This window comes from Gobius niger (assembly GCF_951799975.1).
Source record: "Gobius niger genome assembly, chromosome: 6".
Taxonomy (NCBI): Eukaryota; Metazoa; Chordata; class Actinopteri; order Gobiiformes; family Gobiidae; genus Gobius; species Gobius niger.
The window spans coordinates 21,104,870-21,121,624 of NC_136857.1; the positions used below are offsets into that span (position 1 = coordinate 21,104,870).

The following is a 16,755-nucleotide window of genomic DNA, read 5'->3' on the forward strand; positions in this document are numbered from 1 at the left end:
TTTGTAATTGCACGTTTACACCTTGCCTGGACCTAAGAGGCACCCTCCACGTCATTTACCCGCCAGTCGAAGGAAGGAGATTATGAATAATTGCTAATTGTGGCAGGGCCTGGGTGTCTCCCCCTGAGTCAAAGCTCTCCAGACGTAGAGTGATTAGTGGATTTGCCAATGCAAGTCAACAACAGCGATGTTGCTCAACCACATACCTTAGATTTGGCATCAGGCACTATGACTAACGACAATCCCAGCTATAAGAAATAATGATTTTCTTCTTTAGTCTTTTAATATACAGATTAACGCCCCACTGTGTTGTAAACTAATCATCTGGAGAGATTTGTGTTGACAAAGATCTCTCATGTTTCCATAGGCAGCGGCTTACAGGCAGTAAATATTGAATGAGGCTAAACCAATGACTGGTGCGGGGTGCGATACATAATCTTGAGTTGTTAGATTGTCTTGTTTGTTGTAAGATTTAATCTGCAAGAGGCCTCTGTTGCTAGGGGTCCCATTACCCTAGTAACCAGTGACTGTTTACAGCGGGCCAGCAGCTTTGCCTTTAGTGTCGTGGCTTTGCTGAGGCGAAGGAGACCCTATAAGCGCCCTGTCTGATCCGTCTGGTGGCATAGCAGTCCGTTGTATTTGGACTGCTGGTTTCAGTTCACTAGATGGAGGAAGGCTGAGGTGAGTAATCTGTTTTGACATGTGCGCATTCACGTTTGTTGAACTCCAGGATTCATAATGTATCAAAACTATTTGCTGCACTGTAGAATATGTCATGTAGACTGAGTGAAGTATAACGTCATTGATTTGCGAAGAAAAAGGCAAATGTGTAATATTGGGCACCTGTAGGGATGAGCAGTGTGTCTCCAATAGCATTTGCATACAGTGGCATGAAAATATATTCCTAATACTATCATTGGTGTTTACTGGAAGAGAAAACGACTAACTTTTTTATACTGATATCATCTATAACATTTGTCGCCTGATCTTTATTACTTGTTCATTGTTATCCATTATAAATATTTTGTCTCTGGCCTTCTTTTACCAAAACTACACAAAATGGAAACTCTCCTTTAGAAAATATGGAAGATGTGCAATCAAGTGCACATTAACATATGAAAAAAATGTTATGACCTAAAATATGGTTTAACAAGGACGGATACAGGTATTGCAGCCCTACTTTCTGTGCAAACACCTGGATTTGCCTTGTGATGACACAGAAGGCAAAGAAACAATTTTGATGAAGCTAAAAAAAACAAAACAATAAGTGCCAGCTATTAGCAATACATTATTCAGAGTGGAGGCAATCTGAGTGCTGAAATGATCATAATGAGACAAGGGAAGGACTGAAATTACGCAAGGAGCAAGTATGTAACGCTCGTGAGAAAGACACAGACTGAAAATGCAGGATTACTCTTACGCAAACAGACGAAAAACAAAACACAATATTGTATTGTATTGAATAATATTTTTTTTTACTGACAGAACAACATTATAAACTAAGTAAAATGATTAAAGCTCAATCTTGTCAAGTTAGGTCAAGTTGTGTATTGAAATGCCTGCGTCACATGCTCTTTGTGGTGTGATTCCTCAGCACAGATCATTGACTGAAAACAGTAATGAGCCGTGGCACAGACTTGTCAGCGGGCCACGGTGAGGAGGAGGAGGAGGAGGAGGAGGAGCGGTGCGAGGGAGCGAACAGCCGTGCACCGCACCAGGAGGATGGGCCAGAAGCACCTGATCTGCCAACAGGACAGGAAGTGACGTTGCCAGGTGCAGGGGAGCAAAAGCAGAGGGAGGACGGGGGCAGCGACTGTCCACACAGAAGGGCCTCAGTGATACAGCAGCCCTCTCAGATTGAACCAAGAACGAGACAGGAAGTGATGTCACCAGGTGGAAAGACTCACAGGCAGGGACACAAAGCACAAATAACCAGTGAGGAGCGGGCAAAGAGATGTGAGCGCACCACTGTGAGTCCAGTGAGGAGAGCACGGACATCAGGTGTGTCCCACGAGGGCTATAATGTGTAAAATCCCACAGACAGGGAAAAATATTCGGTAGCTCTAGTTTTAGCCATCAAAATATTGAATTATACTGTTGAATAAAAATAATTTAATTCTAGTTCTCATTCCTATAACTGTTCATGTACGAGTACTCTGAGAAGTGCAGTATCCTTGAAATGTTTTCCTCTTCTGCTCAGTGAGGAGAGCCCGACTTGTAGAAACTCGGCATTCTGGGCCTTTTTACTTCTTCGGAGGAGCAAATGGAGTAAACATGTGAGGTCCAGCTCTTCAGGCACAATCAGATCCAAAGTGGACATTAATTTCTGTCCTTTCCTTCAGTGTGAGCAGTTACTGTGAGAGCAGAGGCTGGATGAGGATCTATGACAAGGACCGAGAAGATTTCAAGCTCAAGTGGTGCGAGACCAAGTCACCAAGCACCTACAGCAGCTTCAGACCAGGTGAGGACCTTAATATGTTCAAATTACATACAAAAATGCAGATACAAAAAGTGCATTTCTTCTTTATTGTGTTTTTAAATGGTTAAACTCTGCATTTTAAACTTACAAACTACCCTTTAGGTGAACAGCTAATGTTCCAGATTCCCAATAATAAGGTTCTAACCACAAAGATCGGCCTCCTGTGCAGCCTGAGGGAGTACGAGAGAGTCACCAGCAAAGTTCAGCATGGGCTTGGAGTCAGGTAAAAAATCAAAACTTTTTAGAGTAATTATATGGAAAGTATATGGCACATTGACATTAATTAAAAAGTGATTGTGTTGAAATATTTACTTTAGTCTATATTTTTACGGCACTCAAAGCATGTGGTGTATTATATCATTTGTTCCCAAGTGAAGCCTCATTTATAAAAAAGCAAAAGTTAAACAGTGACCGAGCATTTGCTGTTACCTTTGACAAACCATTGATCTAAAAATAGTTTCAAATAATGGGCTTTTATTAAATCAGACAGTTGTTTGAAAGATTGCGCATATCAGAACAGTAAACATTAATAGAAATCACTGACAGTATTAATACTTAACACGTATTAACATTTTGGTGGTCAAATAACACATTTTTGAGTTTCTTAATTGAAAAAAAATGCCTCTAGTGACTCACCCCCATCAGTATGAAATACAACCTATGGATTTTACAATATTGTGTTGCTTTGTGCTTTTTACAGAAGACTAAAAATGGAAGAGTTTATTCCCACCACATTTCGCATGGACATACGACAAGAGAGAGATGTCTTTTTCTCTCAACAGGAAGGTAAGGGCCTTTACCTCCACTGGTCTGACTGGATCTGTGCAGGGGTTAATATAGTAGATTAGGCCAGTCACTGCACAATGGACACTGACGCTACCGTTTTTCTGTCTCCATTGTGAAGACTGTGGTTGCCGTGGAGGTTGTTTAATCATGGAAAAATATTGCACTACATCTCCCTCAAGCCTCTGGTCAAACTGCCACGGGAACACGGGGTTGCTTTGGAGACGAGTCAGTAGAGGGCAGGGCTGAGCACAAACAAAGACACTCTAGAGGACATTAAGATATAATTAGTATTATGTGACAGTTCGTAACAATGGAGATGTTGTTTTATCAAGTCAGGTTCAGTTTAGGAAGGAAAGAGATTAGTGGTTAGTGTAAACACGATCACCATTGTGTCAATATGTGTTTGTTTGACTTGTCTGAAGGTATTATTTGTCTCATCTCTCTAATGTAGTAGTATTTTTGTAAAGGAAAAAAGATCACAACCATATTCACTTGATATAACAAATCACTAGTAAATATACCATCCTAACCTAAAACAAGGAGTTAAAAAATGGCTTATTTTCTAGAGCTCTATCCACTTTGAGACAGTGCCCATACATGACCTACAGAAATAGGAGATTATTATAGAAATGTTAACTTTACTTTCCCTTTGCAGATGTAAACAACAACAACCAGAGGCTTTTGTGGATCTGTAAACCCAGCGGCCTGAACCAGGGACGCGGGATCTTCCTGCTCAAGAGCGCGCAGGATGTGAGTGCCTTCAGAAAGAAACTGCATGAGGCACAGGCCGTCAACACAGCACAGCAGCACCACCGGCCACAGCAGGCCTACATCGTCCAGAGGTACAGGGGTCACATGTGACTAAGTGTATCTGCCTCTCTAATTATGACCTCACACAGATACATCCAGAACCCTCTTCTTCTGGATGGGAGGAAGTTTGATGTGCGCTCCTACCTCATCATTGCCTGCACCACGCCATATATGGTATTCTTCCGACATGGCTACGTCCGCCTGACCTGTGACCTTTATGACCTGAACACCAACAACATGTCGGCTCATCTCACAAACCAGGTAAAACCAATGCACCATAAGTCTTCGGTCTATTAGAACCTCTCACCTCTTGAAGAGTTATTTAAAGAAAGTCATTGTATAGCACCCCTGCTGGTAATGCCAACTGAGAAACTGATCTCGATCCAAATGTTCCATCGATTGCTCACATTTCATGAAAACCTTAATAAATAACCAATCCTGGATTAAACGTTACCTTCTTCTTGCCAACACACTACACTGTATCGTGTAAGTGTTCGACTTCCCTTTTATTTTAGCGAAACACAAAGGTCATTTATTTATTTACTTAATTGGTATTATATTTCATATTTAGGAACTTAAATAATACATTTTGAACTTACAAATATCAGTATTATAATGAAATATAAAGGGTAATATATAAATAATTTGGTGGTTTTTTTCTGTGATCAATTTGTTGCGTTGCATTTACATTTTCGCACTTGTTTGCATGCATCACACTTCCCTTTTTGTTCCCCACATCCCCATTTAACTTTTGATGGGCAGGGAAACTCAAAATTGCACAGAAGCAATCCCTTACAAAATGAGGAAAAATACATTGAAACATAATAAGAAAAACATACAAACGGGGAAAAATAAATAATAATAATAATAATAATAATTTGGTGGGTGATGGAAAAACAATTGTTAAAACAGCAACAAGCTTCATTTTACACATTATCTTTAAATATGTTAATAGTTGTGGCCTGCATGTAAATAATGTGTCTGTGCGCCCCCTGCTGCCTGTCCTGTGCCAGTGCATGCAGAAGAAGAACCCTCTGTACAGCCTGCTGAAGGAGGACACAGTGTGGTCTATGGAGAGCTTTAACGCCTACGTGAACGCCCAGTTTGCCGTTGCTAAGGACCTGCCCAGGGACTGGGTGCTGGGCCTCTTCACCGTGAGTCTCACTGGGACCAATTACAGCTATGAATGTAGACAGACTCAAATGAGATGGGTTTGCTTTAAATGAGATCATTGCTTTGTGGTCAAATAAAACAGGTTTATACTGGATAACTGCGAAATGTAAGATAAAATTAGGCTCTAAATTTAGTCTTCTGTTTTACCAGTATTACTTGTATTCTGGTATGAACTGACTGTGTCAAACAGAACTGTGGCTGCGTTTACAGGCATGCCTCCCCAATTGTTTATCACTGACATCAATCTTTGGGTATCAAGTAATGAAAATAAAAAAAAAAATATATATATATATACTTCCTCAACGTGGCATTCATGACAGGAAAAAGTTTGATGTATTCACAATTTCTATCTTTTTTCTTTTAAGGGGAGTACAGTTTAGACTTGAGCCAGTTATGTGAATGTGAATCTGTATTTGATGTTTTCTATTTGCTTTTTCATATAATCATTCCTCTTCTGTCTTAGAAACGCATGCAGCAGATCATGACCCAGTGCTTCCTGTCGGTCAAATCCAAGCTGGACTGCAGACCGGGCCTCTTCGACCTGATCGGCTGTGACTTCATGATCGATGAGGACTTTAACGTAGGCGCTGAGATAACATTCCTTTTTATTTACTAATGTTTCTTCTGTGTAATCTGTTTGTGATGTTTTCAGGTGTGGCTGTTGGAGATGAACTGTAACCCTGCTCTCCACACAAACTGCTCAGTGCTGGAGGAGGTCATCCCCAGCACTGTCCACGAGACCCTGGGTGAGAACCTCTGTTACCCTCAAACATCGCAATATAGTTAACAGGATATTTCAGGATTTTTGCCAAAGGGCCTCATTTCCTAGTTATTCAGAGTGTTGTTGATTTTTAGAGATATATATATTTTTAATTCATGCAGTCCATATATTTGAAGAGTTTAGTGGTGCTAGGCTAGTGCATGTCTATGGTAACTAGTAGCCTGCATTAAAAACAGTTTGACCCAAGCACAGTGCACCTGAGGCAAATCACTTATAACACCAGAGTACTGATATAAATGTCTGTGTTGACTGAATATTTTTTGTTAATATAACTATTTTTGCATTTAAAATAAGTTATGTTTAAGCAGCATCAGCTTCCTGGCTACGCAGCGGCGGAGTGATCTGCTAGGTTAGCAGATCTACAGTAGTTTGTTTACCTGCGGCCGGCATTACTAAACGTGGAATTAACAAAGGAGCTTTCTACAAATCAGATATGGCAACGTTTGGAGGACGACCCGATGATAGCACCACTAAACTCTTCAAATATAAGGACCGCATGAATTAAAAAAATATATATCTCCAGAAATCAGAAACACTAGGAAATTAGGCCCTATGTCAAAAATCCTGAAATATCCCTTTAAAAAAAAAAAAGGTGTGATTTGCATGTGTGAACTATGCACAACCTGGATTCTGAATTCTAAACACAGTTATTATTTTTTTTCTAGATATAACTTTGGAAATCTTTAATAAGTGCCGCTGTCGACAAAGCATCCTCCCTCTGTTGACTCAGAAGACCTCTGTGTTGCTGTTCAAAGGAGTATTTCCACCTAATGCTGTTCTGCCGTGTGACAGGAGCAGGGCAGCTACGTACGGCGAGCGCTCTCTGAAGACCAGCTTGAAGCACCAGAAGGAGGGGCCCGTAAGGTCAGGCCTCCAGTGCAGGTCTTTAGACTGTTCTGAGAACATGTTGGCAGGAGGTGAGGGAAAGCCACAAAGGCCCAGGAGGAAGAAGGTCTCACCGATGTTAAACACCATTCACACAACGACAACAGTGCCACCAAAGCCGAAACATGTGAGAGATCTACAGATTGGACAGAAGGAAAACCTGCAACATGAATAAACTCAAACCATAGTCACAGGAAGCAGGAACACTGACCCCAAACCGCGCACATGACTCATGTGTGTTAACACCTGGTGCTGTTCTGGGCCACAGGAAACCACAAGCAGGAAGTAAAATATCTAAAAAATCTTTCATGTCATTAGTTTTCCAATTAAATCAAGGCTATCTCACCTGACTCTACGGTCGGTGAATTTTCTTGACGGCAGAGACTTGGACACTGCAACATTTGTACTCATAAGAAACATAACTATGCAGCCAGTTTAAAAGATAATGTTAAGATCTATTTTACTCGGCAATTAATGTGATAAAAGAATAATAATATTGTAAAAGCAACAGCATATCATTTAAATACATGTATATCAATACTTCAAAAATAATAATTATTTTTGTTTATTTTCACAATAAATCCTAAACACTGTGACCCTGCACAAATCCCTGCTAGGTTTTCATTGGCATTTGTTTGGAACGATGTTTAATGCATGAGATTCAATTCATCCATCCATTTTCTTCCACTTGGGGGCAGCTGTTGGAGTTGCCCAAATCACATTGCACCAGCCCCTTATGGCTCCTCCTGCAGGTGGTGGGTCCACGGCCTCATGATTCAACCCGGGCCTGTTGGTCTCTCATAAGGGGCTTCGCAATGGGAGATCCTACCAGGGGCACGATGCCCCCGACAACAGAGCCCCAGGATCATTCGGGTGCTCAAACCCCTCCACCACGTTAAGGTGGCGGTTCCAGGAGGGGAGATTCAATTCAGTTCATTTAAAAAAATCTTTAGATATCCAGAGCTCACACAAGAACAAGACAAATGCTGAAATCGTCATTACTGTAAGTTCGACATTACAATAGACATACTAGATGAAGATTGTTTCATGTGCTGTAAGATTATTTCTGAAATTTCATGTTCACTTTTCATATTCTGTAAAAAGGCTAGAGATAAGACTTTTTTGAAATTCACTTGTTCCATCAGAAACACGGGGTGCAAAATAGACAGGAAATCTGCAATCAAGTAATAGTAACTAGAGGTATCTTATATACAATGAATAGAAAGGGCTAAGGTATATACAGGATATACATATGAAAAAGAAAAATGAGCACTTTTTCTGGGTACAAGACTAGGGACTAGGGAACTAGGGAGGAGCTCTTCGGGCATGGCACAAAACTGATAGGCACAGATGTAAGTTAAGTATGTTCCCATCTTTAAAAAAAAAAAGGAGGAACAAATGATAAATAAATCCACAGGGTGAATCACTCGCCGCATTAACATGGTTTCTTTTTTTCCAGTCCTTTCTGAATCACCGCTTCATCTATGTTTTGTTTTAGGAGATGGGAAAACCTGTGTGTTATAATATATAATGCTGATGTCTTCCCACTTCACGCTGTTGACTGAGCACACAAACCCTCCCTGTACTGTAATCCAGACCACACTATTACAGGACTGCTGCACAGTTGTTGTGGCCTGTTGTTGTTGATACTTCCCTATTTGCTAACTCCCTTCAGCCTTCCATGTTCTATAGAGACACACACACCGCTGGTTTCTCAACAGGATGTTTTCCCCATCCTTAACCTGGATACAGCTTCACAACTGACATGAAGGCGCTGCATGCACGGTTTCTTCATTCATTGTAAAAGCACCATCTACAATATCTGTGAGTATAATAGCAAGCCAACTGACAGGAAGGAAGGAACAGCCGCAGTGCAACACTTTTATCACCTAGATCATCTTGTATTTGAGGCTTTTTTGGAAACTTGACACACACTGGTAAACAAGGGGGAACTGGAGATTAACAGCACCCCTCCTTCATCCTCTTTTGCAGGGCCGAGTTGTGGTGTGATCCTGGGTTTTAGCGCGGGTGTCTGAGCGGGGCGAGCTCCGGGGCAGATGGTGCTCAGTCTGCAGACAGGAGGAGCACAGGGACGGTCATGGGGTGCTGCAGCGTGACCCAGCGGCACTGCAGCGGGGTCGACGACGTGGGGCCTGATGAGATCGAGCTGCTGGAGCTGCCCGTGGACAACCTGGGGTGAGGTCAAAGCACACTCTGTATTGTTGAACTAAACACTGTTATTTACTAATATATGGCCTATAGGTATCAATTGGCATTTTATTTAGTTTAGTTGAAACATCCACTAGATATTTTACAATTTTTCTACAATAAAATTTAAAAATGTGAAGTTAAAAAATGGGTCAAATAGTGTCAAATTTGAGAAAATGGAAATATAGTTCTGCGGGTTCTTCTGGGAATTAGTGATGCTCAGCAAATAAAGCTCTGAATAAGAAATTCCGGTATCGCTTTAGATTAAGGTGTGCTCATTTAGTATTAATAAGCATTAGTAATCATTTTAGGCTTAGGGTAAGGGTTATGGTTAGGGTTGGCTATGAATAAGCCGATTATTAATAGCCTATCAGCATGTTAACAGATAAAAGTATAATAAGCAGTGTGTTAATACTTTACAAGCATATTATTAATGCTTAATAGTACCTTATTAATACTTAACAAGCACCCCTTAACATAAAGCGCGACCCCTCAGTATTTTAGACACAGACACCAACTGACAACTTTTTCCAAAGATATAATTTGAGAGTTTTACTAAAATAACATACAATGAAGCTAGTACCTATTTGTCTATTATGAATTTGACAATTTGTCTGAAAAGTGTGCTAAAGAGGAAGAACCAGAGTTTGTGGTTTGGGCTGGTGCTATTTTTTTCCTGCCTCGTGTGTTAAACTGAAAACTCCAGACTGGCTTCTTGTTCCTGTTTAAAACACACAGCCTGTTATGTGTGAATTTAAGTAAAGTAAATGTTAGAAAAGATCCAACCATCTTTTATCCACCCTTCTATTGAATGGAGGTTAATAATAATGTGCAGTTGGACTAATTGGCTGCTATTTACTCATAATAAAGGGGGGTTCGGTGACGCTGCACTGATGTGATTAGGAGATTAGAATAAGACAGTGGCGGGCAGTGGGTAGTCTGTTTGTTATGAGGCTAATGAGTACTGACCATTCCTGTGCCCACCAAATATTATTATATTGTTGTCTGCACGTGCAAGTCTTACCAATGGGAAATGGGGAGTTTTTGAGTTTGAGTTCTTGATTGTACCTGTAACAAATGCCCCAGTCTTCATTTTATTTATTAATGCAGATGTCCAGATGCATTTTATTTTTAGCTGTTGAAGAACAAACATGTATTAAAACAGTGTATGACATTTTTGACTGGTGTCACAAATGGCAGTGGGTATAACCCAGTATAACACACAGCTTGCTCTTATCCAAACTCTTACTCGTGCCCTAATTACACCAGAAAATGCAGGAGGGAGAATTAATGGAACAATTTTCGGTAATTGTGAGACAACAAACTATGCATATTTTATTGTCATTTTGAAACAATTTACATCTTCAGTGACCCCCGGGTTTTCTGTTTGGACTGTGTTTTTACTTGTATCTAATACAGAAGTATAGTACATACAGTGACTGAAGTGTGGCCTGTGTGTGCGCGTGTCCAGCAGGAACAGAATGAGGTCTCAGTAATCAGATTAAGTCTGGCTGCTCCGTACCCCGACACCGGCCTGTCCACTCAACCACTGACAGCTCCCGCTGTGACTCACTTAGTCATTCAGACTTAGCTTCTTTGGTTTTACTTCTATTATAAATGCTTTGAAGCATTTATGATAGAAGTACACAAGCCAATTCTATTTAGTGTTAATGTGTTAATGATGTAAAACTTGTGTTATTTTAGAGTGTGGAGTGTAGGAGAGAGCCGTCTACAGCTGAGGTCCAGCAGAGATGAGCCCCCACTGTCTCCTCCAGCCCGCCCCCCTCCTCGATATCCTTCTGTCCCACAGCTGACACAAGAGGTACGACATAACCCTGACACTTACACCGCTATTAGTACTGTACCTGTAAGCCTGAGTCATGTAGACACTGAGGGAACTTCCGTAAAAAGGTACTTCATGTTTTTTTTCTGGTTTTGATGATTCAGAATTTACGGGAAATGAAGACGACAGCATCAGTGTGGACTCTGTTTTTTATTCAGATTCATGTGTCAGTGTCTCCTAGAAAAGTTCTCCTAGAAAAGCATTTGCAGTATGCAAATGCTTTTATTGAAACCACTTATGCTAGATTATGTTGTTTATTGATTACTGTTCAGTGAGTTCTTCTTACCACTAGGTAGAGCTGTAACCTTTTGCAAATATGGCCAGGTTTCTGACAGCCTTGTTATGTGTCTTCTGTGCTTTAGGAGGTGCTGTGGGGCCTCAGCAGAGAGGAGCTGCATCAGAGGATCCTCTGCGGTCAGCCAATCAGAGGCTGGGAGGGTCAGCCTGCTCAGCAGTATGGAGACATCCTCCACTCTTCACTTCTGTCTCTGTATAACAAGTACACTCAGGTGCACTGCCTACAGGAAAAATCAAATATAAAATCTAGTCCTATAGTTCTGATCTATTATAACTTATGATTATAATAAGTCTATGCCATGTCTCTGTAGGAAACCTCAGAGTACTTTGTGGTTCTGTTTTCTCATCACCTTCTGCTGCTGTCTGTGGACCACTCATCACATGATTTCGTCTACCAGGTACAGTGTGACATTCAGGCCAAGGATAAAGTTCCAACATATGTTTTTGACCCATCAAGCCAAAATGTGTTTTTAAGTTAAATATTACCACGTGCAAATTGTAAAAGTGAGACACAGAATACTTCCCTAACGGAAAGCTGTGCACATATTTTTTTCATGAATATGCATATATATATATATACATTATTACATTAATTATTATTATATGGTAAGAAATGTGGTAGAAGTGTGATATATTACCACCATTTGTATTAATAACTGGATGGGAGACTGTGAGGAATACCAGGAGGCCTGAGTGAGTGAGGAGTGAGTGGTTGGTTGTGGTTTGAGGGTGCAAAGTGTTGTTTTTTTTACTACTGATTACCACTGCAGAGTACAGAGTGAATAAAAGAAAAAAATGGGTTCCTTGTGTGCTATACAAATCCTTCCCTTTGAACTATGATTGTATGCAATGATGCTTAATATATAAATGTGAAATTGGGTGTTGTTAACGCGCTCCTCTACTCCTCAACAGGGTATTCTTCCTGTCTCAGGTGTGTCTTTTATCACTAAGTCCCAGGACTCCTCCTCCTTCGCTCCTCACATGTTTGAGCTCAGCAGTAAGTCCCTTTCTAGGTTGATTCTTGTCTAGTGTAAATCCCTGATAGTCAAATGTTCTCTGTCTTCATGTGCAGGTCCTATCGTAGAGCCCAAAGTGTTTGTCTGTCCTACTGTTGCACAGCTAAACACATGGAGACAGCTGATCGAGGAGAGACGGCACAAGTCATTGACACTGCCCACAAGCCCCGCCCACTGTGTGCTCTCATATCTGGTAGCTACACTAAGCTATCTGATAAGATTCACAGGTTTTTCAATATCGATAAATGGTAGTTGTATGTTTGCTTCAGTTACCGTGTGATGAGCACTGGAAGAGAGAAGAGCTGAAGAAGTACCTGCTCCACGCCCCCATCTGGCAATGGGAGGGGCCCCCTATCCAGCACATGGGACAGGCTGCGTACCTCTCTGTAGTACACATCATAAACTCACATCGACAGGTGACCACACATGTTTTTTTGGATCATACGGTAATGCTATTTAATACTGACCTTCATCTTGGAGCACACAAAGTGTAAGTCAGAAGTGTGCAGTATTTAAACACTGAAAAAAAGTTGCACCTCCAACAACGATAGTGATTGAGTAAGTAATATGTGTTCTTCCTGTTAGGGACTTCAGGAGAGACTGATGGTTCTGTTTGCTCAAGACTTGCTGTTGCTCTCAGTGGACAACCAGAAGACGTCTCTCAGATATCAGGTGAATGGAGACAACTTTTCTCCACTATAACTCACCGTGATAGCTTTGGAAAATGCCGACATTGCTTTTGATGTGTGACAGGGGAGACTGGCTCGACACAGCATCAGAGCAGTGGAGCGCTCTGCCCTGCCAGGACGACTGCAGTTTGAACTCACAGGTACACACCGTCTCATTCACAAACAGGTCAGGACTTATTGATAAACAAACACTGTCTGAGTAAATACGTGCACTTGCACCACTGCCTTAATGTCACCATATAATGTTTCTCACAGTTGGACAAATGTGGTAGGGGAGAGTGGGGTAAATTGAGCCAGTGGGTAATCTGAACCACCCTTATACTTTAATAACGATAATAGCCACAGCTGCTCTGGGGTAGACTGACGGAAGCGAGGCAACCAGTCTGCGCCACCGACCACCACCAACCACTCACTCACTCACACACTACATTCACTAGGCTTCCTGGTGTTACCAAACGGTCTCCCATCCAAGAACCGACCAAGCCCTTGCCTGCTTAGCTTCCACGGTCTGACGGGATCGAGCATAGCGAAGGCGGTATGGCCACTGTAAATAAAACATTTTTATTTTTTATGTAAGATTATGGATTTAATCTTTACATGCTTTGAAGTTGCCAGGCAAAAAAAGTGAAAAATTAGCTGTAAAATAACCCCACTTTTTATGGAAAAAAAATAGGGTTTTCACGACTCAAAGTGAATTTTTGGCCAGATCAGAAAAAAACAAATACATATTGGTCCATTGTCCATGGTAATTTTTCAGTATAAAAGCAGTTAAATAGCTTAGGCAGATTTATTCTTAAATAAACACAACTATTTTGGTGTTTTCAAAGAAAAAAAGGGGTAAATTGACCCAAGGACGCTGGGGCAAATTGATGAATAAAAACTACAGAACACCTCCAAGACAAAGGAGATGGTCCTGGACTTTCGAAGGTGTCGCCCATCTCCTCAGCCTGTGACCATCAATGGCGAGGAGATCGAGGTGGTGACCTCCTATAAATATCTTGGGCTACAGGTGGATGAGAAGCTGGACTGGTCAGTGAACACTGACCAGCTCTACAAGAAAATGCAGTGCAGACTCTACTTCCTGAGGAGGCTTGCTTCTTTTAAGATCTGTAAGAAAGTGCTCCAACTGTTCTACCAGGCAGTAGTGTCTAGTGCTCTCTTCTATGGTGTTGTCTGTTGGGGGGGAAACATCAGAGAAAGGGACACTCAGAGACTGGACAAACTAATTAGAAAGGCCTCCTCTGTGATTGGGGCCGATCAGGACTCTGTAGAGGCAATCTCGGAGAAGAGAACTCTAGAGAAGCTGCTCTCTGTAATGGACAACAGAGACCACCCCCTGCATGAGCTTGTGATGAAGCAGAGGAGCTCCTTCAGTGAGAGGCTGCTCTCGCTCTCCTGCTCAAAGGACAGGCTCAGGAGATCCTTCTTGCCCAGAGCGATCAGGCTGTATAACAAATCCTTGGGGGGGAGGGGTTAAATGGGAGTGAAATGTTTTTTATAGTACCTTTATATTTTTATACTTTTAAATTATTATTATATTTATTCTCTGCACTGTTATTTTAAATTTGATGTTTGTATGTGTGACTTGATTGTGCAGCTGATAAACTGAATTTCCTTCGGGATTAATAAAGTATATCGTATCGTACAGAACATTTTATTGTTAAATTCTATAACTAAATAAAATATTAAAATTAAAAAATTAAAAATTAAATTAAATATTACATTCAATTCTTTGTTTTTTTTAGAGAGAAAATGGCATAATCTGCAGATGGTGCGTAAGAAAAGGAAAAGATCTATTATAATATTTTTTTAGAATAAAATTGCTGAAACACTAAAATGTAAAAAAGAAGACTTTATGATGTTTAGTGTCAATTTCACTTTTAAATCTGGTGGTTCAATTTACCCCACGACTTTTTTTGAAGACCAACATCTTTAAAACCAAATATTCCAGACAATTTTTAAAGTTGCAAACAATTAGAAAACATCCCAAAATATATGTAAATAGTACATTTTATTCTTGTTTAGAAGTCCAAACTTGTACGTAACTTTCTCAGTGGTGAAGGCAAAATCACATATAAGGAACAAATTATTGAAAAGTGAGAAGGGAATTCAGTAATGGCCGTCTTGAACATGAGTGACAGCATGAAATTATATCCTTCAATTAAGGAAAAAATCGGGGTTCCATTTGCACAAAAAAACAATCCTATACATGTTTGCAGCGCTAGTGGAAGCCCGCGTGTGGCTGATATAGAGATGATGCCCTCAATGTCCTGAGAGGCACAAGCACAAAATGTTTGAAGCTAAGAAGTTGTGTCTTCTCGACGTCCAGTTCATTCGATTTACAGGTTCTTGAATTGTCCTTTCTTTAACTGTACGAACTGTCGGTGCTGATACAAAAAGCAGTAGATTCCGCAGCCCTATTAAGGATTTTAGATTATGTTGCTTAGCTTGATGCCACTTGCCACTGTTTATGTAACATGTGCTGATGTTTTTCAGGAGAGCTTGTGGAGCCTCTGCAGGTGTCCTGTACCTGTCTGCAGGACTATCAGACCTGGATGTTCCACCTACAGCAGGTACATGCAGACATTTGTACAAATATGTCCCACAAAACCATGCTAGACAATTTACCCATTGTTAACCTCACTTGCAAACTTCTTACACCCTATTTGCCAACGTTACGCCTTTAATCCTGCATTTAATTTGCTCATATTCGAATACACTTGGCAGACGGTCGTTTTGTAGCTGCCTTAAGCACTTGAATCTGGGAGAGACATCAAAGACTGAATTGAAAAGTAGAAACGTGTGCAATCGTCTGTTTGACCTGAACAGAACTTTGTGTGACTGATTTACAGCCTGACAGAAGCAGCTACATCAGCATAAAGCCCGCCCTGCCGGCAATCAAACCCAAGCAGTTCCGGAGCCGCACGGAGTCCCAAGAACCAATGATCCCGGAGCACTGCCACCAGAACGGACACAGCTGAGCCAATCACAGCACACAGACTTCATATTTGTATGTAGATAAATAGTTTGTATATAGTAATTCTGTTTCTGCCAATAAAGGGGAAATGTGACCCAGTTTGTGATAGATTTCTTTCATATAAGCAAAAATGCATGCCTTTATCAGACAGTTGTATTTCAAAGTTTTTATTTCAGTGGTTAGACATTTACAGTAGTGTTGTTTGTGTGACCCTCCAGTGCAACTATTGATAGTAATAATATAAATGAACATGACAGTGTTTCATCAAATAGAAATAATAACTTTTCAGCTCTTTGTTCATATAAATTATATCATAAAAGTAAATTAATCTACTCTTTATACACACTTTATACTAATCTACAGTGAAGGACATTTACATGGGATTCTCCAGAGAGCCAGTCCAGGAATAAAACACAGGCACTTCAATTAAGTCCATCCAGAAGGGCTGGGGAGTTTAGAGTGTTCAGCTCCACTGTAGTGTGGTTTTACACTGACAAACAGACAAAAAGTGAGCAGTCTGCCCTCCACTGCTCAGGGAATGAAATGTTTTGAACAGTGACAAGTATCAGGCTGTGTTCTGACCAACTCATACTATGGGTTAGTAATTATTAATACAACGCCTGGTTTTGTCTAGGTTTGATTAAAATCATTTCCTTTTGTTGGTCTCTGATGTAGTGTATTGATATTTGGCAACTATAGCATGAAATCCATGTTCAAAAAAATCCATGCCTTTATAAAAGGTCATTAGTTTTAAACAACTCCAGTGTGGCAACCAAAAAGTTAAAGTTCAGTGACTTAGACAGTAGTCCAT

The 16,755-nt window shown here is 40.7% G+C and overlaps 2 protein-coding genes across 2 annotated transcripts; both read left to right on the forward strand.

The window, feature by feature from the left end:
- Positions 1–582: 582 nt before the first annotated feature.
- On the forward strand, positions 583–7,244 carry ttll10 (tubulin tyrosine ligase-like family, member 10). The gene is made up of 12 exons (XM_079557600.1): positions 583–681; positions 1,595–2,001; positions 2,201–2,276; positions 2,343–2,461; positions 2,582–2,702; positions 3,180–3,265; positions 3,921–4,107; positions 4,165–4,336; positions 5,089–5,229; positions 5,712–5,828; positions 5,901–5,994; positions 6,695–7,244. Exons 2-12 carry the CDS (start codon positions 1,620–1,622, stop codon positions 7,087–7,089), a joined length of 1,890 nt encoding a protein of 629 aa, XP_079413726.1. The 5' UTR covers positions 583–681; positions 1,595–1,619; the 3' UTR covers positions 7,090–7,244.
- Positions 7,245–8,493: 1,249 nt separating this feature from the next.
- On the forward strand, positions 8,494–16,035 carry LOC306963876 (pleckstrin homology domain-containing family N member 1). Its single transcript, XM_079557630.1, has 12 exons — positions 8,494–8,738; positions 8,907–9,110; positions 10,827–10,944; positions 11,328–11,474; positions 11,574–11,660; positions 12,175–12,259; positions 12,335–12,471; positions 12,548–12,694; positions 12,864–12,950; positions 13,032–13,107; positions 15,464–15,540; positions 15,820–16,035. The coding sequence occupies exons 2-12, from the start codon at positions 9,013–9,015 to the stop codon at positions 15,946–15,948; spliced, it is 1,188 nt and encodes a 395-aa protein (XP_079413756.1). The 5' UTR covers positions 8,494–8,738; positions 8,907–9,012; the 3' UTR covers positions 15,949–16,035.
- Positions 16,036–16,755: the final 720 nt, after the last annotated feature.

Bases quoted from the DNA above. Each gene is read 5' to 3' on its own strand.
- ttll10 (XM_079557600.1), top strand. From the start codon at position 1,620: ATGAGCCGTGGCACAGACTTGTCAGCGGGCCACGGTGAGGAGGAGGAG. The intron at 2,002-2,200 runs GTGTGTCCCACG...TCTTCTGCTCAG, and splicing joins GAGGAGAGCACGGACATCAG to TGAGGAGAGCCCGACTTGTA. The intron at 4,108-4,164 runs GTACAGGGGTCA...GACCTCACACAG, and splicing joins CAGGCCTACATCGTCCAGAG to ATACATCCAGAACCCTCTTC.
- LOC306963876 (XM_079557630.1), top strand. From the start codon at position 9,013: ATGGGGTGCTGCAGCGTGACCCAGCGGCACTGCAGCGGGGTCGACGAC. The intron at 12,695-12,863 runs GTGACCACACAT...TCTTCCTGTTAG, and splicing joins TCATAAACTCACATCGACAG to GGACTTCAGGAGAGACTGAT. The intron at 13,108-15,463 runs GTACACACCGTC...GATGTTTTTCAG, and splicing joins ACTGCAGTTTGAACTCACAG to GAGAGCTTGTGGAGCCTCTG.